Below are 22,564 nucleotides of genomic sequence, written 5' to 3'. Positions count from 1 at the left end.
TCTACCTTAATTTAAAGAAAAAAAACCTGAAGATGTCAGCTATAGGAGGATGGCCCTTTTAATGCTTGAAGATTGCAGTTGTAGTGCTCAAAGGCATGGGCTACCTCTGACGTTTCCCATGTTTGAAGAGGAAATAATGACTGAAATCTTCAGCTTAAAGTTTCTAATCACCACTCTCTGATGCTCAGCAATGTGATCTCCTCCATCAACTTTTTCCAGCCCATTGAGAGAATAAGTAAATGCTGCTTGGAGAGTGACTGAAGAAACATTTGCTAAGGCTTAAAATAATCAGTCCTCCTTCCTTGTAGACGAGGAGGGGGAGAGTGGGGGCAGGGAGGGGAACAGAATGCACTGAAGCACCTGTGGTATATTTTTAACTTCAGCTATTCCTACTTATTTCTTCTCATGTGTTGCTGTTATTTGGACACCATGTGAATGAGAAGTCAATGAATTTCTTGACCTTAGTATGGGAAGTGTTCTTTACCATATGCCTTGCAGTATCTGATTTGTTAGACTGGCAATGCTGGGCATACTCAACAGAACCAACAAAAACTGGAAAAGGAATATTCTTGGTGGGGAGTGACATAGCATTTTGTTTAGTTGGATGAGTCTGGGACCTGATGAGGAGAGACCGCATTTGCCAGAGATAGGAGGAGAATGGAAGAGTTCTGAGTACTCTTTTGTATAAGACAATAATGTACAAGTGCAGGAGATTAAGTGGGAGAAATATCTATGCTTTTCTTGGTTTTCTTGATTTTCAACATGTGACTCAGTGCGCTGTTTTCATCTTCCACCTGAACTGAGATTTTTGCTTTTACTTAATCCTCTGGTCATGGAGAGACACCTCCTCTGGTGTCTGTCACTGCCTCCCAGCAAAGAATCCATGAGAGGATATTTTCTTCTCAGGGGTACTTGGAACTTCTTCTCAAGTTTTCATTTGTGTTCAGTTATGTTTCCAAAGTTTAAAACATAATGGTCTGGAAGAACTTAATTTTTGCAGGATGCCTCCATTTACTTCCTCTTTTTGGATTTTTCTAGGAATCAAATGGCATCCAGATGTTTGGTCATGTTCAGTAGTTAGTGCTTTCCTATGCCTACCAAGATGAAGCAGGCTCCAACCTTCTAGTTTTTCTCGTCTGCTTATGCACAAGCATTGATTTCACCTTGTGTGTATTAAGGTTATGCCTGCCTTTGAATCATGACTTTTTAATTAGTTTTAAACAAGTTAAATTAATTAGTTTTAATGATAGTGGTCTAAGTGCTAAATCACTGAGGTTATTTCAGCTAAAATTTGAACCCGGTTTTATACCCAGTTGTGGGTGAGAGACGAGAGGAGAATTTCTCTTTATTAGAAAAGCTTGGTTGGGAGGGGGAGTGGGAATGGGGAAAGAGGAAAAGCAGCTGCTTTTGAGAGAAGTTTGGGCTCAGACTTGGCATACTAATCTGTACTTTGGACCTAGTAATGCATTCTAAACTTGCAGACTATTCAAGCAACATCCAGGTTTTAGAGTAAGGGGTACTCAGATTTTTCTGGAAGATCTGATGTTCTGATGTGTCAATTTCTAATACATGTCATGTTGGCCTTTCTCTCTCAATTCACTCTCATTTTTTCCTCTCAAAGATTTGCTTGTTTTACCTGTTGCCCACTCTTTTTTTTCTTTCTGGTGGAGGTTGTGTACAACACATAAAATGCCATAAAATCTTCAGTGTGACTCAGCTGCTGTGTTTACACTGCTTAACAGGACATAGTCTGAGAGGGAGATAATTTGGTTTTAGGAAGTTTCTGTATCAGATGAGACAGGATCCTTCATCAGGGAAGGCATCCTTCCATTACCTTGTCTTGCTGTCCACAAAAGCATGTGTCTGGTAAAAAGAAGCTCAAGAACTACTTCTTACATTATTTTGATTTTAGATTCTAGGTTTCTAAAATCCTTTGTCAAGTACAAGAGTTATTTAACTGCCATAACCCCTGCTGCTCCTCTTTGTATTGGATCTGGCTGAGATGGAGTTCATTTTCCCACAGGTGCCCTCACAGTGCCGTGCTTTGCATTGGTACCTACAAATGTGTTGGTGACACAACAGAGTTTTGGCTGCTGCTGAGCAGCTCTGCACAGCACCAGTACTGTCTCTCCATCATTCCACCCTCCCACCAGCGGCCTGGGGCAAAATCTTGGCAGAGGACATAACCAGGACAGCTGACCCAAACTGGCCAAAGGGATATTCCACACCGTATGACATCAGCTCAGATAGAAAAGCTAAGTAAAGGAGGAGAAAGGGAGAGCACTGGTTATTTACAGTGTTTGCCTTCCAGAGCAACTGTGATATGTCATGCAGCCTGCTTCATGGGAAGTGGCTGAACATTGCTTGCTGATGGGAAGTGGAGAGTAGGGGTTTTTTGTCTTTGCTTGTATGTGCATGAGCTTTCGCTTTTGCTTTACTAAACTGCCTTATCTCAACCTGTAGTTGCTTTCCATCTTTTTTTCTCGCCTGTCTAGCTGAAAAGGGGAGTGGTAGAGTGGCTCAGTGGGCACTTGGCCTCCAGCCAAGGTCAACCCACCAGACCCTTCTTGCGATTCTGACTGCCTGTCTGAAGTGATGGGCAGAATCTATCCCAGCCTACGACTATCCTGAGATATGGTTGTGCTGACATATGCTGCTTGCGCCTGTTGTTAGGCCAAGTGTTAAATGGTGGTCTTTGTCTGTGAAAAGTTTTCAGGGAGGTGGAAAGGGGAAGCATCTGGTAAATGAAGACTTATCATTCCTTAGTACAGATGGAAGAATAACAAGAGCGTGTTTTTGTGAGTTTGTTTTTATTTACTGCTTGAAATAATGTAGAGGACATTACGTCCTACATAGTAATGACATTTAGAATGGAGGAGAACCACAGTCACTAAGAATTTTCTTTCTGTTGTAGGCATGAAGAATATCTTGGTCACCTATGAGGTACTGAGTGATACACCTACAGCTTTTGATAGAGTTGTTCACAGCAGTGTCATGTTTGTTACCAACTTGATATATCTTTTCTGAACTCTAAAGAGTAATTGAGAATGGAATTAATAAACACTGTGCAGAATCACTGTGTTGTGTTACTTTGAGAGGTGTTACATATGCTGCATCTATGTCTTTCCCTCAGTGCTTTTCTTTCCCTTGGTTTCCTCCTTATTCATGCCCTTTGTGTTGAACTCTGTGTGTTCAGAAGAGTTTTTGTTTTTTTCTTTCTTCTCCCTGAGGTTTTCTCTATATACTAAAACTGAAAAATGAAACATGAAGAACAATGTGGGAAAAGTTACTATAAGAGTTGAAATTTAAAAATTTTTTTTTTTGCAGTGTTCAAGGAATTTGGAGATTTTTCAACTATTTACTTTATATGAAAAGAGTGATGAGATCAAGCTTTCTTTGCAATGAAATTTTTTCTCTTAAGTATTTCATGAATCAAAGGATTTTGTTTATATCTGGTGTACCAGTGGTTCACAGTGTGAGCCTAGGGAAATGATTAAGACGTTTGTATTAGATTCAGAAAGTAAGAAACGTGACAGTGTTTTATGCAAAGCATCCTAGCATTGAACTGCAGTGGAAACTGAAAATATTAGGATTATTTTGTGTTGTTACAGACTTGTTCAAACACATAGAGATTGTCTGGAGTAGGGGAAGGGTTCTGGTGACACTGATGCTACGTTTGACACTGACAGAAGCATGTTTTCTTTTGTAGCAAAGCCACATTATGGGGGTTTGTTTTTAACCAAATTTGATACTAGAGAGTGCTGTTAGTGATCTAAAAAATTAAGGCCTCGGTCTGACTTCTTCGGTTATTTGGCTGTTGGTTTTTTTAAAATATTTTCTATTTGTCTGTGTGCCATTCAAAGGGATTTAGTACCCTGTGACTGTATTTACTTTAATGATATGCAGCTTAATTCAGTTATTATTTGGTGGATTGGCAGACAAAAATTGTTATGTGTAGTTTGGGCCTAGATGTGGGTGCACTATTTATTGCACCTACTAGTAATCAAAGTCCTTACTAAGTCCCAATTAAGGAAAAAAAAATATTTAGAAGACTGTTTACTGGTAGATGGGGCAAGCTCTGAAGGGCCATAGCGGGGACAGGGATGTCCATTTATAGGTGCTGGAATGCCTGGTCAGAAGTGGTCTACTAAGACATTATTAATTCCTGCCGAGAATTTTTAATTGGCTTTTGTTTGCTAACTGGAATTTATATTTAGCAAGTCTAAGAACTACTTGTATTTGTAGTGATTTGTACTTTGTTTAGGAATATCTTTGGGAGCTCAAAGCCTGCATAAAGAGAGGAGAGGCCGTGGTTGGTTTTAATCTTTGAGTTCATTTCAGTAGGCTTCGGCAATTTGTCTTGTAAGTGTATGTACGAAACTTTACCTCTTAGAACAACTAGTTCAGATGGAGAAAATTCTTATTCAGTATTTGAGTAAGAATTTATTATAATTCGCAAATTATGAAGATACTTGGCTGATACAAACTGTATTGCACTTGTATTCTAGACTTAGCTCCTGCTTATCTAATTACTCGCATTCAATGAAATAAAAACTGTCAAAGAGTCTTTTACAGGTGTTTTTGGGGGGCCTAGCTGGATTTTTCATTGCATCATGGTCACAGCTTGCTTTTGTCAACTTTGCATTAGTCATTCTGCTTTACTTTGGGAAATGGTTCTTGGGGTCCACACTTCTGTGCAGCAGCTGGTTCCAAAAGCTGGGGGGAGATATGAAATTCTTATTTCATCAGAGCTGAGGTGAAGCTGCAAATAACTATGCCAAATATGCTGAAAAGTTCTGTAAAAAACTTGAATGGCTTGTAAGTCTGAGATGATCTAGGAAAGAGTTCTTCTGTAATTTAGAGAATGGAATATCTTAGATTTTGAACAGATCATCTTTGGTAGATTCAAATTTCCTATCCACAAGTGGGTGGGAAAATAACACTTTTAGACAAGATCAGAAAAGCATGATTGCTGAGTTGGAGTGGGGACTTGCAGGGAGAGCTGAGGTGCCTTGGTTCATGTTACTGACAGCATACATCTGCAGCACGTTTGGGTGAGTTCCCTCAATGCTAAGGACATTGAAATGTGGGTGAAAGCCCTCAGGGCTCAGAGGCAAAACTTGTGTTGGCGTTTTACTTATGTACTTAGAGATCTGAGTGGTCTTGGGAGTTTTTTTCCTAGTTTTCTGTCATCGGAAAGAATTTTAGGAGGAGTTAAATAATTGTTTAGTGGGAATTTTGCAATGTAACATTTTTATCAACAACTTACCAGTTATTAAATACTGTTGTGCTATGAATGCTTAATCTTTATTTTATAATGCCTTGTCATAAAGGAACTGATAATAGCACAATCTGTAACAGCATATTTTAAAATCCAGAAAAGAACACTGTATCTTCCTGTCTAATCTTCTGTATATCATAAACCAGTTTAATTTGGGCTTTCTTCCTCCCTTCAAGTTCAGTAACATAGGATTATCTAAAACCTATTTTGTAACAGTGCATCTACTCTTCATGTTTTAAAATTAGGAAATACAGAATCTACTTCTTTCTTAACTGTTTTTTTCAGTAGTTTGACACTCTTGTTTCTGAGAGAAAAAAAAAAGTTCTTTAAATAGGTATTTATTCTAAAGCTATTGTATATCTCATATAAACAATTCCTTGTTTTTCTACTATGTTTTTTATTTCTTGAGACTGTCAGGTAGTCTGCAAGATCTTTTTAGTTTGTTGGGGCACAATTTCCATGCTCTCGCCTTCTGCAATTTTCTTATGGTATTTCAGGATATCATTTCAAAAATCATGAAAATAAGTTTGTGTCATTCTTGTTTCAAAGCTTGGGGGACAGTCAATGTGAATATAGCCAGTTCTAAGTTTATCTTATTTTGGAATATTTTCTTTCTCTTTGAAAGTGAAGTGTACAATTGAATGCTTAATCATACTCAAAATGGTTCAGTAAATACTGTATACACACAATGATAATTTGACTCTTCTGCAGTGTTTGGGGAAGCACCAGTCTATTCTTTTTCTAAAATGTTCAAGAGAACACAGACTATTTGAAATGCTACATTGTGAAAATATGCTTGTCTTAACTTAATGTTTCTTTCTCCCTGTCGCTTCTATTAGACTTCTGTAGAATCTCTGCTAGTGGTATATTTTATGAAAAAACCTTTGTTTACTTTCAGAGCCCTGGGTTTTCTGGCCAGCATTTTTTTCTGACAATCTGCGTTTATAGAGATAACATGATCTTTGCAAAGCAAGTAGTGCAGTATCTTTGCGAAAGCTGCCTGGTATTTCAGATAGGGAACAAGTGGAGAACTCACAGGCCATTGGTGTTTAAGGAAACATTAAATAAACTATCAAGCAAGTACATTTTCCTGAATTGTAAAGATAAAGCATCAACATTGCTGTCATAAATTATTCAGCAATTTGAAGCATTAACATAGGATTTAAAAAAAGAATGTATTCTTTTGCAAAAATACTTCAGCTCTTCTCCTAAAGAGTAACAAGAAGCTGCAGTATTTGTTATAATATCTTTCTATATAATTGCAATATTTATATATTGATATAAATATTTTATATTGATACACTAATTGAACTCTGACTCATTATTTTATAGGCTTGTGAATGCATTTACATAGTCTTGACTTTACTATTTAATCAAACTTCTACAAAAATAATTTTATTTGAAATATTTCTATGGCAGTTGCTTGAATACCTCAGACTGTTGCTTGTATGTCTCAGATGGTTTTCGTTGTGTTTTGTTGTCTCATTTTATGTGACCAGCCCCTTACTCTTTAGGGGTTTATGAAAGTACCTAGTCACAGCCTTGTTGAAACTGATGGGATCCAAGTTGGAGAGCAGGGAGGGAAGTGTTCTGGGTTTTTGTTGGTTTTTCCTTTGGATGGATTTTTGGGGGGATTTTTTGGGGGATTCTTTTGTTTGTTTGTTTGCTTGGTTTTCTGCGGGGGAGGGTGATTTTTAAGGCAGGGTCGTAAATAATATTAGTGTTCTGGATTCTTATAACTGATGTGTCACTGTAAAGAGCTATCTTGGCTTCCTTAACAAGACTTTAGGCACTTTTCCAAAGATGAGGAGGAAGGAGGGCAATGACACCAAAATCCCCTAGAAACCCCCACACTTTGAGGGAATTTGTACAATGAAATTTGCATTAGATTTGACCTTTTGAAGCACAGTTTCTTAACTGAAGCTGAAAAAGCAGGGTAGGCTGAAGAAAGTATTTCTGGAGAGTCCAGAGGAGACTGACATCTATTGCTCTTGGCTGTTTGGAAGAGTTTGCTGATTCACTCTGACTTAACTGTTATCCTGTTTACATGCTGTCAGTTATTTCTGCAAAGAGCTAATTTGTTGAAGCACATGTTTCCAGATTCTGTTCAGATAGTGTAGCTGGCATAAGACTAGTTCCTTCATCCAGATGTTTTCACATTTTTGTTGTCTCTGTCTCAGATTTACTAGATTTGTTTTCTCCCATATTTTTCCCAGAAAAAATGTTACAGGAATCAAGGTAATGCATGTTCTATCACTCAGCCTATTATTGCAATTTTCTTGTCCAAGACCACTTTCCCCTTTGCTTTGGTCAGGTGATGAAAACTGGGAGGGGAAAGAAGCCAAATAATCTATGAAATTGGGAGCAGCAGGAGTGACATCTTACAAACATAACATTGTGTTATGTTGAGCATAGTGGATCTTCTTGTGGTTTTTCTTTTTGTAGGCAGAAGAGCTGGTTGGGGTTATGATTATTATATTCTCCATGGCACTTTACTCTGTAGGCCAGGCTGTAAAAGTGTACCTTTAATCTCTTAGGGTAGGTATTTAGAAGTTTGGCAAAGAGTAATAGTTTCATTTGGGATATTCTGGAGTTGAAACTGGAGGCACTGCTTCACCTAAAATGATAGAATAAAGAGACCTGGTGAGACTGTTCCATGGAATTATTTCTCACTTAAGTGACTGCAAATTTCATTAAACAGTCTTTGAGGTTTGAGTAACAGATGTTTTTTCTTTAGATGTTCTGATTCTTAGGCTTCTTAGGTGGGAATCTGGATCATTCATTCCTCTTTTTTTTTTTTCTTTTGTCTCTTTTTTCTTTTATGTTACTAAATGCAATCTGTGTTGAAAGAGAAAAGCCACAAAGTAAACCATGAAGGTGAAAGCATGTTTTTAAACATTGTTTTGACACTTGCCCTTAGAATGGCTCTTCCTCTTTCTGTTTACCTCCTGCTTGCCTAGAGGAGACTTAGTGATGTCACTGCCCTTTCTCCCTACTACATAATCTTCTGCTCCTGGTTCTCAGGGAAATTCTAGCTCTTCAGCCTTCTTGAGCTCTGCATGTAGTGTAAACACACATGACAGTTACTGTAGAGGCAGTACTTTTACTAAGCTCTGAGAAGGGAAGTTGCCAGACTGGGGAAGTGAGATAAGAGTGCAAGAAAACAGAGATGACAGAATTCAGAAGAAAGTCCAAAAGAGTTTGACTTTTTAAAATCCAAGGTCTTGGAAAAAGCTTCCTGAACAAATGCAAGCAGGGCAATTTATACTAATAGCCAGTGGCAACTGGAAACAGTTATGACTGGTTTTCCTCACATAAATGTTTGCTGTGAGAAACTCTTCTGTGGGGAAGAGAACTTTTGAATTTCTACCAGTAATTAACTCCGCTTGGTTAAACTGTTGTGTTGATATTTGCTTAGAGGATAGTATTTTTATAGCCTCGTAACTCCAGAGTGCATCTGTAGTGGGAGAGGATAAAGAACTTTTTCAAAAGCTGGGAGTCTTTCAGAAGTACCAGACCACTGCAAGTGGCTGGTCTTGGCTGTTCTCTGTTCTATCTATTTCCCAGTTAAGCTGCTAAAACCAGAATGTACCTGGGAGATCCCTGCCTGCCACAGAAGGCTGGGAGAAGAGTAACTGGTTTGAAACCTTTTCCATTGTGATGCAGCTGGTACCTGCCATGCCACTCTTCAGTGCTCACTGACTGTAGCGTGAAATGTGTATGACTTCTGATAGCTTAGCACTAGCCTGTGTGGTTCTTGACAGCATCTGTAAACCGACATCTGTTTTGCAACTGCTGATGCTATTCTTTGGTCCTGCAGTACTGCAGAGACAAGTGCTGGTTCATGTTTCCACAAATCACTCTTCAATTATGACAGCAGGAATTGCATCTGGGAAACAATAGCTAGCTTTCTTCAAAAGTGTCTTCCAGCATCAGCTCCCAGCTGTCTGAATCTTGCAACATTTAAGAAAATGAAGTAATTTCACAGACTACTTTGCTGTAGTTGTAATTTTTGCTTTTGTTTGCACTTCCAGTATTTTTTTAACTTGTGACTGAGGCTGTAACTGTCTTTTATATTCTCTAGAGGTTGTTGAAGGGTTTTTCTCCAATGCAGTATTTTTAACAAAAATGCCTTTTAATAGAAAAATAATTTTTTTTCTTCTTTGGTGGTTTGTTGGAATATTTTTTAACATTGAAATGTTATTTTTTCATTGAACCTTTTAAAATAATTTCTTACTTCTTCATAATGCATTGGTAGTTTTTCCTGTGTAGAAACTGGTGCTTTGATTGCTCACTGTAGAATGGTTCACTGTTTTTTTGTAACCAAAATCCAACCAGGCAGAATGAGACCAGTAGCAAGCAATCCTGCTTTTTAATTTGAATTAATTTGCTCCATGTACAGAGGGGCATTGGGAATTCCTATTTAATGTCTTTCTGAAAGAAATCAAAGAACCAGTTCAGGAAGACCTGTGCTTTAGTAAGTAATTGGGAACAATCTTTTGTTCCATGATCTGAGCTATTAAACAGTACTCAGTTTTCAGTATGGTTAACAAAAAAAAAAAAATCTAGTATGATGTAGCATACTTGTGAAAATATCACTTAGTCCTAATTTTGGTGTTGTCATCTTTTATTGCATCACTTTAAAAGAATTTAGGAGATATATAAGGGAATAAAAGTAAATTGATATTTTTCAGGTGCTTCATGCGAAAGGCCTTCCTGACCCATTATCGTTACTTTTCCTATGTCTTCTGTGTATATAAAGATGTGCAGATAATGGTGGCTCTGAATGAACTAAAGACCCTCAGATGCCATTATCTTGGGGCATAATCTGTTCCAAATGATTGGGCAACTGTTTGAATTGCTTGGAAATTTTCTGATTAAATAGACTTTTACTGAAATTTGTCACCATGGTGAAACTGAAATGTTTTGCAGATATGGACCAACTTTTTCCAAAGTTCTCATGGAACCTAAACACAGCTGTTGCTTCTGGGCAAGTCTTTGATTTGACTACTTCTCTGGTAACTCACCTACTTGGCATGTTACTGTGGTGTTGAGGTTTCTACCTGAGTGTGGTAGTCATTCATTTTCTGACAGCAGCCCCAGGTATTTTCTTCCTGGAGTAAATACAGTGATTACTTCATTTTGTTGTGAAGAACCTAGAAATCACAATTTTAAAATTTCTAATCAGAATGAAAATGGAATAATCCTCATTTTAACAGCTATCCATGTAGTCCCTGTGTGTCTTGGACCATTACTCTTTTCTTACACATAAGTTCATGGACTGAATTGTGGAGACTGGGAGTGGTTTTCCAAGTGAAAACTGTAAGCAAATGTGATCTTTGCTTCTCTACCTTTTTTTTAGTTGTTGGTTTCTGGTTTTTTGGTTTTTTTTTGGTCATTGATATGTTAATCTGTCAGCTTCTGTATGTATTTGCTTGCTACCACATGCATTCATATTTTGGTGTATTAAAATTCTTGGGTGCTATTAGTATACAGGTGATAAAACAGGAAAACTCCTTTGGAGTTACTTAACTTTTTGGGCTTGTTTCTTGTAGGAGCAGTTGTTTTCTTGTGTGGCTTTACCTCACGGCAGGGGAACAATAGGCAGAGCATATTAGAAAAATGACCATGAAAAGAAGATGCACTCCTTGTTTGCTAAACATTTTTGGATATGCTTTAGGAGAATATTTTATATTTTTGTGAAAGCTGGTTTTAAGGTCAGAATAAATGCTGCCTGAGAAAAGACAACAGAGTTTTAATGCAGAAGATGGTGCATTTAAAGTGAAGATTAATTTTATTTATGAACTTGCCACCTGTTATCCAAATAAAGGAAAAAAGTTCTCAGATTTTCTGAGATTTCTTAAGAAAAATACTAAGATTGCTTGGTATTTTTAAAAGTATTGTTGAATATTTTGGCAAACTTTGTCAGGAGAATATTTTCTTATAAATATGTATTGGAAATATACGAATCTGTTGCTGTGAATTTTTTGTGAAATTCTCACTGATGTGGCATGTTTGGACTGAACAACAACTTCGTAGCCTCTTGTTGGTCCATTAAAAAGCACTGTCATTCTGTAAGACGTGATGTTTTAAAAATACATATTGCTTGTTAGCATAGTGTATGCATTTGCTTCCTTGAATTTAGTATACCTTTGTTTTTAAAGCAACTCACTGAAACAAGCTTGCACACGTAAAGAAAATCAGACCAGATTTGCAAGAATACCTCGTGTCATATATGCAGAGTATGAAAACTATTACTATTGTCATAAGATTTTAAACTTTTAATAGCATAACAAGCCACGCTGAGCACATGTTATGGGCAATCTTAATTTGGCTCCATTTGTCTGTGTATTCAAACTGAACTGCAAAGACTATAATTAAATATTAATTATACATATTAAGTGTAAATCAAACAAACTAGCCAAAATGATGGCAAACAGGAAGCTGACTGACTTTTTTTCTCAGTCTGAGTTTGGATTTAAATGTAAAAACTTGATTTCGGTTGTCTTGGAATGAGATGCTTAATACCCTTGTGATGTTCTATTACTACTGGCTAATGTAAGATTTGTTAGCGCTTTTTATGATGCTTTGCTGCAATCTTAAAATCTCCTGTCACAGGTAGAGTGAGACCTTCAGACAAAGTTTATTAGAAAAGTTCCCATTGAGTCATGAGGTGCAGAAGGGACCTGCTTGCCTTCTAAACTGCTTCTCAAAGAGGAGCCTGGTGTGGCTGGATCCAATCTGAGTGCCAAACTAATTGTTTTAGGCCTAAGAATTACAGGGCTGTGGTTGAACCTTTGTACAGCTTTGTTCCACAGGATTAAGGGAGGGAAACCACATCTATTGATATAGGAATGAATTATTTACTATAATAAATGATTAGACATGAAGATCTTAATCAGAATTATTTACTATGAATTATAGAAGCTAAAATTAGGATAGTATAGTGTGTGCTATGTCAAAACAATTATATTAAAGCAATTGTGTTAAAGCTAGCAAAGAAACCCCCTACAAATTATTCAGTAGAGATTTATTACTTACCTGTATCACCAACTGTGTCAACTTAGCATTTTTAGGTAAGGATACTTTACCGTTATTTCCACATCTTCACCTCACTATCAAGATGTTGAACTTTGGTGCTGATGATTTTAACGGGTGATTTTAGGATAATCCAACACTGAAAGCAGCATGACACCCTCTTTTAGTTCACTACAGATAGCTTTGCAAAATAGAGCTTTGTTCAAGTTGGTTCATCTCATTCCAGGCAGAGCATCCTGCTATACCACCTACCCACCATGACTAGGGAAGTCTTTCGCTACTGATGTTCATTCAAATTCCTTGAAAGAAGGATGTGTGAAGAAGCAGATGGAAAGTGTGCGCATTGCTGTCATCTTTGGTTTACTGGAAATAAACATACTGAGTTGTTGGGAGACAGCCTATATCTTCAAGACCTTGCTTGTCAATAGAAAATGCTATTTAATCTTTCTTCTTTCACTAGTAAACTGAGCAGTTGGTGACATGGGCACAAACATTAATTGTATTTATAGCAGTTCTGGAGACTTGTTGAAATAACAAATGCCATATTTGCATTGCAGACAGTGGCAACTCGGAGATGATAGAGTAATTTATTTTGGCTGGGGATCATTAGACTCTTAAGTTCGTTTTGGAATTGGGCATTTAAATCCTTGCAGCTACCAGAAATGTAAGATGGTGTAGACTTGAACGAATAGAGGGAAGGAGGAAATAGGGGAGCTAGGTCACTGGCAAAATGATACACTGTGAGATTGGTACAGCAGCTCTGCTTCTAAAGTTGTGTTAGATGAGACTTAGTCTGAAAGTGTGTGAACTGAATAGTTTTATAAGGCCTTAACGCAGATCCTGTAGATGGGGTGAGGGAGGAGGAGAGAAATATGTCACATGAACCTGTTGAGCTTTTTAGTTTTTAATCTCTGAGTTTCCATGCTTCTTGTTCACAGCTGTAAGCTGCTCTTTCATAAGCAAGCAATCATTTTTTGTTTGTCATCTGAAGAATAGATTTTTCTATTCGGCTGCTTCATTGATTTTTTTTTTTTTTTTTTTTTTTTGCCTGTGAAAGACAAGGTACAATATTATTGAGGGTATTCAGACTATTGCAATCCTTATTCTTCTGGATTTGTGGAAAAACAACATAGTTAAACATAGATAAATCTTCATGCAGTTTTGGTTAACGTCAGGAGCCTGACTGGGAATTACAAATGCTAGGCAGTTCTGAGCATGAAACAGTACTTTTAAAATAGAAAATAAATTAGAATACCCACAATGCCCCTTGATCTGAAACCTGCATGAACAGGCGGTTGTTCTCTGCTTTGTTTGAAGGTTGTGCTCTCAGATCAGTGTGCATTGAATGTGTGCTCAGTAGGTCAGAGATAGACAGCTCTCCCCCAAACAACCCTTCCTCTCTCCTTCCAGCACTTCAGCACAGATCTGAAAAACTTGCGCTGGCTGTACTTGCCTTCAGATCAGACCCTGGTGTGGTCTGAAGCGCTTGGAGGAGGTGCATACAAAATACACAGCTGTCCAAGCAAGGCAAAACTGTCTGTCTCTAAAGCTAGTATTGCAAGAGGAGAAATGCTAATCATTGCCACCAGTCTGACTTCTGTAGGGAAAAAAGCTGAATTTACTGCTCACTTAGATGAGTTCTTTTTTGGACATGGAAGAAAGGGAGCATGGTATTCGTGATAGACTCAGTCAACACAGCACATGGCAAAAGAGAAACTTGTGTTGGAGTCTTCACTGCTGTTCAGGGAGTCTGAAGAGTCATCCAGCATAAAACTTGAAGAGTTCTCCATTCTGAATTCTGCCCCCTTCAAACTTCCATTTTATTTCCCCCACTTTTATTCAGTTTTAAAATCAATTTTATGGTTCTCTGTCAGGCCCTTTCTGTGTTGGGAGGGTCACAAGGGAAATATATTTTTTTTCATTGCTGCCAGAAGCTGCTGTTGTGCTTAAGCACTTTCAAATAGTTTCCTGCAACCACAGAAGTGTCATGCAATGAGAGCAAAGGGTGGGTGTGCCCTTGCCCTTCCTGCTGCACGACAGTTGATCTTAACTTCCACATGAATTGAAATGAGTGGATGTCAGTTTTCAAACAGAATTAATTGTTGTGGCTAAAGGGATTATTATTACATGAAGTGAACATGTCTCTTTTTGTGAGTACTTTCCCTTTTTCATTTCTATTTTCTCCATGTAATGCCATCAACAGTTTTCTTAAACTGATGCTGTATTCACAGGAAAAAAAAACTTGTTGTGTGCAAAAAAACCTGGTGATTATATTTGAAGTCATGTATCTGGCTTCTATACCACTTTCTTGCTAGAATTGAGAAGCAGTCTCAGTACCAAAAATGTGGTTTAATTTTTTTTTAAATTTTGTATTTTAAAAAGCCTAAATTTAAACTTCTTGGCAAAGATGACAGGAATTTGGGCAAAAGACAGGAGGGCATCACTTCATCTGTATCTAAATGCAGATTTGATTTCTTCAGTAATGCTGCATTATGTATTGTTCACAGCCATTAACATTTTTTAATGCTGTACTTTTAATGCAGATACATTATGTTCCACCTCTGTGTGTGTGCCTGCTTTGTCTTTCTGTGGAGTCCTGCAGCAAGTGGATGTCTTGTGACATGCTTATTTAAAGGGCTTCATCACTCCTATGTTTAGTACAGAGATTTCTCAAGTAATGAAAAGGTAATTAACTGTTGGGGATTTATCTGTAGTGAGAGGATTCTCTAATTTTTAAACCTTTGAAATGATACATTTGAAGTGGTATGGCTAAAGACCCTGGCTCAGGATGCTTCCCTTTGAGAGCCACCTGTTGCCTGAATTTCTCCCACCCCTCTACTCCCCAAAAAGAAACCCTGTAAGTTGAAAAACAGTCTTTTGAAGGCTGTGAATGCTGCATATTATTAAATTGTGAGAGTTTTGTATGTCCTCCATGTTCTAGTGAAATGTCTTCTGTGAGTCATGATTTTGATCTCATTAACCAGTTTCTTGATAGTTAACTTAAAAAGAATGGTATGAATTACTGCAGCGCAGTGTGGCTGGTGAAAATAATTTTCAGGTGCATTGCTGATACAAATGTCAACAAAGAACTGTATGTAGACATGTTCCATTGTAGATGCTGGTGTAGATGCATTGAGGTTAGAGCAATGTATGGAATGATTAATCTTATCCTTTAGAAGCCATGGCTTAAAATATTACCTGTATTAGGAACATAAAATAATACTATTGAATCAAATAATCTGTTCATCAGTACCAAAATCACATCTCTTACAGCTAGTAGTTTTCATCGCCAAAACATCATCCTTATCTCAGACTTTGTTACCTATTCCTATTTATTACTTGGATAATTGGTTCGGCCATTTTTTTCACTGAGTCTTCATTATGTCAGACGTCCACTCTAAGATGTATGTGGACTTGGTATTTGGACTTTGTTCAAAGAAATACTTTTGTGGTTCTGAGTAACTTATCTACAAAAGTTGCATTCTGAATATGTTAAATCCTTTCATACAACGGTGAGAATTACATACATTCTTTACAGAAACACAGAAATTCTTTTGAATTACAATATGAACAAATCTGTATACTCCAGAAAATTATACTCAGTGAGTTCTGCAAACAGGTATGCTATTGTCTCCCAGTATATTTAGTCTCAAAATGCTTAACGCCATCAGAAGAATGGGTCATATTTTAAATATACTAAATCAACAGCAGTTAATTTTTTTGCCATGTTTAGTGTTTCTTTTGTGCTAATATAGTGCTCTCTGAATGGAGGAAAGCAGGGAAAACCAAGAGTGTCCAATTTGAGACTTGTCTGCTAAGAAAAACAGGTGAAAGCAGTTTTGTTTTGTTTTTACCAGCATGTGGTGACCTTGTGTTTCAGTTACTTTGCATGTGAGGCGCTGCCCATATAACTGCTTTAGTTATGTATATAATGCAGAGGCCAAGAAAATGTGTTTTCTATTTTCAGTGGAGAAAATAATGTAGGAGTATTTCTTGGTTTCACCTGCTTTGTCTGCACTTTAGCATAAAAGACAAACTTGGAAGTTATGTTATTTGAAGTCATGATGCAATTTTACAAATAGTATCTATTGAGACTTTTTTCACATTGTCTCATGGAACCTTTGAAATTAGTGCAACAGATAGAACAGAGTAGAGTATTTACTTTGCACTTTTTACTGTATTTTATTGCTGTCACATTCTTAGGTGTGACTAAGCAAGGTTCCCTCTTGGTTTATCAAGTTTTTTAATACAGAAACAAAGACGGAATGATGTGAGTTTTTTGAAAGGACAAATATGTTGTAAATACACAGACTTTACGAAGGAGAGGCAGGCATAAGCACGTGTGTTAGTACACTTCTGAAACTGGACAGGTTTTCAGTTAGGCTGACAAATTACGTTTCTATTCAGTTTTGGATAGACATAAAGCCGAGTGACTGAGATGAAAAATCTGTCAGTTCAGGTTGAGGTTTGAATCAACAGAGGGTTAATTTTGGAGTATTTTGGGAAAACTACTATAGTAATTAAAGATGGCCCCCCTGTGATATTAAAGCTACGGGTTAAAGCTGTGAGTGTTTTATAAAAGCAAGTCGCAGAGCACAAACATTGTCTTGCATAATGTTGACAAAGGTAGTGATCTTTTAAATATAATATTTATAGTTGTGGGATGGTTATTTTTTTCTAAAAAATAATAATTCCTTGTTGAGTGAGGAGGGATGCTTTTTTTTTTTCCTTAGTTAAACATGTACTTGTTACCTGTGCTACCTTTGGAGCTAGAAGCACTTATCTTTTCAGTTAAAAGTGGTTGGCTCTGTGAATGAGGCACAGGAAATGTCTGTATCCCCTACATAAGGGCCTAAGGAATGTAGTGAATGACATTTGCATCTAGACATTCATATTTATATATCTATAATACACTGATTCTTTGTATTGCTTAGTTTGGGAAGTAAAAGGATGCATTTTTCACTTGGCAATGGTATCTTTTTTGTCTTCTCTTTCCCCCAGAATTAGCATAATGGTAACACAGTTTTATCCTCTTGTATATGTAATTGGATATTTTTGTCATCTCATAACTCATTAAGTTAACGTTTTCCTTATTTAAGATGTTCAGCCTTTTTTTCCTGCTGATATAACTGTTGTGGTTTCCATAGCACAAATCATCTTCAGCCCACATTAATGAATATTCATACACTTATCCTTTCTTAAATAATGCTAGTTAGGAACAGAAAATTTAAAAAACACAAACCCAAAACATGTTCCAAACAGCTCTTTCCTGATAAAGCAACATAGTTCAATACAAACAAAAGCTGTTGAAAATAATGCATTAAGAATGTAACACCCATATGCCTATGCAGAACAATAAACACATTTTTAACTTAAACATTTACATTTTCAAGTACAATATCTTTATTAACCATTCAATATCTTAAGCAGCAACATGCAGACCCTTAGTGAGTTTGGGAATGACACTTAGTGAGTTTGGGAGGGACACCATCCAGAGGCAACTTGGCAGACTTGAGAAGTGATTCCATGGGAAACTCATGAAGTTCAACAACGCCAAGTGCACCAGGTCTTGCATCTAGGTTAGAGCAATCTCCAGGATCAGTACAGGCTGGAGGATGAATGGATTTGAGACCAGCCTTGTGGATGAGGACTTGGGGATGCTGGTAGATAAAAAATGAGATGTGAGCTGGCAATGTGTGCTGGCACCCCAGAAAACCAATTTCATCAAATACAAAGAAGCATTGCCAGCGGGTCAAGGGGTGTGATTCTCTTCCTCTGCTGTGTTTTTGTGAGACCTCACTTGGGAGTCCTGTGTCCAGCTCTGCAGCCCTTAGCACAGGAAAGACATGGAACATTTGGAGTGAGTCCATAGAAAACACAAAAACAATCAGAGGGCTGGAGTGCCTCTTACATGAGGAAGGACTGAGACAGTTGGAGTTGTTCAGCTCAAAGAGAAGGAGGCATCAGGGCAACATTATTGTGGCCCAAACCATACTTGGATTCTAAAAAATCAAATCTTTTTAATTGTTTTGTTTGAACCTATTCTGCATTTTCAGAATAAGAAATGCAGAATTCAAGGTGGTAGCTACTTGGAAAACTTCTAATAAAAGCAAGCTTTTTGTCTGTGATCTAAACTTTTTCTTGAGCAGGGATTATACCGATTAAAATTATGATGTAGTCACAGAGAAGCAAAGATATTCTTCAACTGGCTTTTGGAATATGCTGTCTAATCTCACATTTTTAAACTTTTTTTTTCATTATCAGATATATCTGTGGTTATTTATTACATTATTAGTCTTCTTTGATTACATTTATCAGAGAGGACCGTTATTTTGATGGCAGATTAAATGATTTTTTTTTTCTGAAAGAAGGTGGTCTTGGAAGATTTCTCATTCCTAGGTACAAACAATGTCTGATAGGTTCTCATCTCAGCACTTTCTTGAAATGTCTGCTTACAAGGAAAACTTTTGGCTTTCAGGTTTAATTAGCATGTTGCAGGTGAGCACATACTGTCTAAAATCCAGTGAAAAGTGATAATCCTCTAGCTGGACTCGCAGTTTATATTTTGTTTTTTCATGTAATACTGTAGGTTACTTTTCCTCTAGGGCTATGTAGTAAATCGAAGAGAAACTTAGCTTTTCATAAACCCCCTAAGCTATTTGCTTGGCTTCAAGTTCTAATGATGTTTCAGTCTCAGAACATTACTGTCACTAAATAGAAATATTACAAATAAAACCAAATACGATTAGTCAAGAGGTATTTCTTACATTTCTTTCAGGCAGATGCTCTGAACAGAACCAGAACAAACTATGGCTTGTCTTACAATGACAAATATGGAAAGTCCAGCAACTTCTACTGTCCACCAAAATGGTGATGTCCGTGGAAATAGCAGTGGACCCAAGCAGACAGAACCATTGCTTCAAGTGTACCTTTATCATTCTCCTGGGAAGACAGAAGGAGATTACCTTCAATTTTCAGCTGGAGAATATGTTGCAGAAGAGATTTGTGCTGTTGCCTGTAAAGCCTGTGGTAAGTATATACCTAACAGTTTATCTAATGAAGCAGTGAAATCCAGCTTCCTACAAGAAAGTTTTCAAAAATCCAAAGCTCATCAAAATGGTGGCATTTAGACCGGAGTGCTAATTTCGCTGTTCTTTCAGATGTAGTTAGCACCAGACTGTAAAACTGTTTATTATTAACTATTACTGTTAGAATGGTTGTGAAGCTGAATTGGGTGACTGCTATATTTTTTAAAATAATTTAAGGGTACACCATCCTGTAACTGAAAGCCTTCTTTCATTGAGCTAAGATACAGCTTAAATAGTTAAATCATAGCAGGAGCTGTGAGTAGCTTGAATTAATTCTTGATGCAGCCCTGCAAAACAGATTGGTCCTGGAAGTTATGTTCATATGTTGTATGTTATACAATGCTTAGTCACTTTGCAGAAGGAAACTGTTCTATTAGATATAACATGAATTCTTGTATGTGTGGTTGATGCTCTTTGTAATGGTTTAGGAAATAAAGTGTGTAAATAACATGGCGGTATATTATAAATAAATAATGCATTGATATCTAAGAATGCCTTTGAATTGTTGCATTTACCCAGAGGTTAGCATACACCAGGGCTGAAATCTGTAGTAAAATAATACAAGCATGCATTTCATGCATGTGTCTTTCTTTACAAAAGTACATTGAATTTTTAATAAATTCATTCCTATAATCTCTAGGTATGAAAGTGACCATCTTTTTGTTCTTCTTTCTCTTTCATAGCAATCATTAGTGCTTAAATCATGAGGCATTGCTTCTTATTATTTTTTTTCCTGAGAGGATTTTTTGGTTGTACAGCAGAGCACATGTGACTCCATACAGTCAAATAATGTTTGTTTGCAACACTCATCTTTCAGAAGTAAGCTGTGAGTCAGAATACTCCTTAAGAAGGGAGTGATTTGGGTAGTAAGCAAGACTGAAATGTAATAAATTTGGTAATTGTTAATGAATTTTGTGGTCTGAACAAAAAGATCTGATAGATCTTTTGATAGCAGAGCTGATTACATCCAAGTATGACTGCTGTTGGAGGCAAAGCAGGACTGGATCTAGGCAAGCATCAACAGTCAGAGAGAATCTTATGTATCTTTTAAACAGTTCAAATAATTGAAAATTATCCAGTCTCTGCTAACTTGACATTAGATCTGTTATATCTGGCTGTTATATTGGCTATAAAAATATTAGTCTTCTAAATATTTTTCTATCAGTTTGATATATGCATGCAAAAGCTCAGCCTTTTTTTTAAACTATATTTAAAAACCTTTTTTGGGTTTGGGAAAAATACAATAAATATAAACATTTTTGTGGGTTTGTGTTTTTATAAGGAAAACTGTATGTAAAAGTGACTATCATATTTTCCAAGCAGAAATGCAAAAATAAATAAGGTGTCTTGAAATTAAATTTAAATTGATGAGTTAGTCATGGTTCAATTCTTGCATGTTAGCTAGTTAATTGCTGAGTAAAATATTAGAAATGTCACACCAAATTGAAGAAAATGCATTATTCTCCACCTGAGGGGGAGAGTGGTATTAGAGGAACTAACTGATGGTGGAAATGAAATATATTGGAGAAATCATTCTAGAGTTTGCAGAATCTTTGCGTTAGATGTTATCTTCATTTTAATTCTCACCCATCTGAATTGCAAATATGTTGGAATGTCCATGGTACAACCCTTGAAAAATGCTGGTCGCTCTTGGAAAACCATAAAATGGCAGAGAGTTTTTAATTATGACTAAGTAAAAGCGCTATTTCAAAGCATTTAATGTGACAAGTGGTGGCAGTGTTTGCAGTCAATTAAATGTTTTCAAGGAGAGAGTGCATTGCATAATGTTGTGATTTGTAATCTTTGCTTCTATGCTTGAGAAGAGATTCTGTGCTGCTAACAAGGGAATTCTATGCATGCTGAATTTCCAGAATTGACATGACTCGGGGTTCACACAGCTTGGAGTTGTCATTGAGAATAACTGTTCACTGAGGGTTGTTTTTTTTCTGTTTGGTTTTGGGGTTTTTTTTTGGTGTGTGTGTGTCAGTGTGTGTGCGTTTTTGCTAGTTTTTGTGAGGTTGTGTTGTTGTATGGTTTGTCTTTTTTTTGTCTTCCTTTAGGTGATAGCCTTTCCTGAAAATCCACCCAGAAGATACAGCCTCCCTGCTTTCCCCCCAATAGCTGGGGAATGAATTAATCAGAACTCTGGGCAATTCTGTTTTTCCAGGAAAATAAATAGAAGCTTTGGTTGACTATGCAGAAACCATTTTGTTGACAGGATAGTGATATTGAATGTGTTGTTAAGGGTTTGGTAAGCCTCCAGTTTGTATGAATGATAATGCAAAATACTATTTTTATGTCAGAAAAGGCAAGCAAATTTCCATCTGGTATGTGCAAGGCTACATAAGTTTTAAATAGTTTACTTCCAACTGTATGAGAACTGATGTATGTAATAGACTTTCTGTATAGAAAATTTAAGATTTTTATTAATCATTCAACTAATTGTTTTCATCTTTTTATATCTAACGATTTACACGCTTGAGAGTTTCATACAACAGTATTTCTATTGCAGACTCTGTATGGCTTTCACATGTCATAGTGGTGCCATGGCTTGTTGTGATTTACACTTGCTGGTTTTTATTTTTTCTTAGAAGAGGGACATTACCCTATGAAAATATACTGTATGAGAGAAAGGGTTCCTAATGCCAACAAAGGAGGAGATACAGAAAAACTGTATTTTCTTAGCTGCTTCAGGATAAATGAAGTATTGAGACTTGTCTGGATGTGAAACTCTAAAATCACAATGAGGAAGAGAAGAGTCTACTTTTTTTTAGGTTTGAAACAGAAGTTTGAAGTATAAACTTATGCTGTGTTGTAGTCTTTTGGGATGTTACTTGACTATAGTCGAGTATATATCCTATATACCATATAGTATGTATATACTATATATATACCATATAGTATGTATATACTATATATATACCATATAGTATGTATATACTATATATATACCATATAGTATGTATATACTCTATATATACCATATAGTATGTATATACTCTATATATACCATATAGTATGTGTGTGTGTATATATGTGTGTGTGTGTGTATATATATATATATATATATATATATAGTCCTTTCTTTACCCTTATGCAATAAATAAATAAATTTTAAAGAGATCTTGTCATTGCAGTATTCAAGAAAATTTACTTG

The 22,564-nt window shown here is 36.6% G+C and overlaps 1 protein-coding gene across 27 annotated transcripts in view; it reads left to right on the top strand.

Moving 5' to 3' along the window:
• Positions 1-22,564, top strand: part of JAK2 (Janus kinase 2) — an 87,696-nt gene that overhangs the window by 24,211 nt on the left and 40,921 nt on the right. For 18 of the 27 annotated variants that reach the window (XR_005255120.1, XR_005255117.1, XR_005255122.1 and 15 more), the window contains one exon: positions 19,098-19,348. Coding sequence is in view for 18 of the 27 variants with exons in the window: in XM_038123324.1 (XP_037979252.1) it covers positions 19,129-19,348 (220 nt within the window). In the remaining 9 variants the exon portion in view is untranslated. The other 9 variants (XM_038123317.1, XM_038123312.1, XM_038123318.1 and 6 more) reach the window with 9 other exon arrangements.

This window comes from Motacilla alba, chromosome Z (genome assembly GCF_015832195.1).
Source record: "Motacilla alba alba isolate MOTALB_02 chromosome Z, Motacilla_alba_V1.0_pri, whole genome shotgun sequence".
In the NCBI taxonomy this organism is placed as follows: Eukaryota; Metazoa; Chordata; class Aves; order Passeriformes; family Motacillidae; genus Motacilla; species Motacilla alba.
This window is presented reverse-complemented; position numbering and strand designations above follow the sequence as displayed.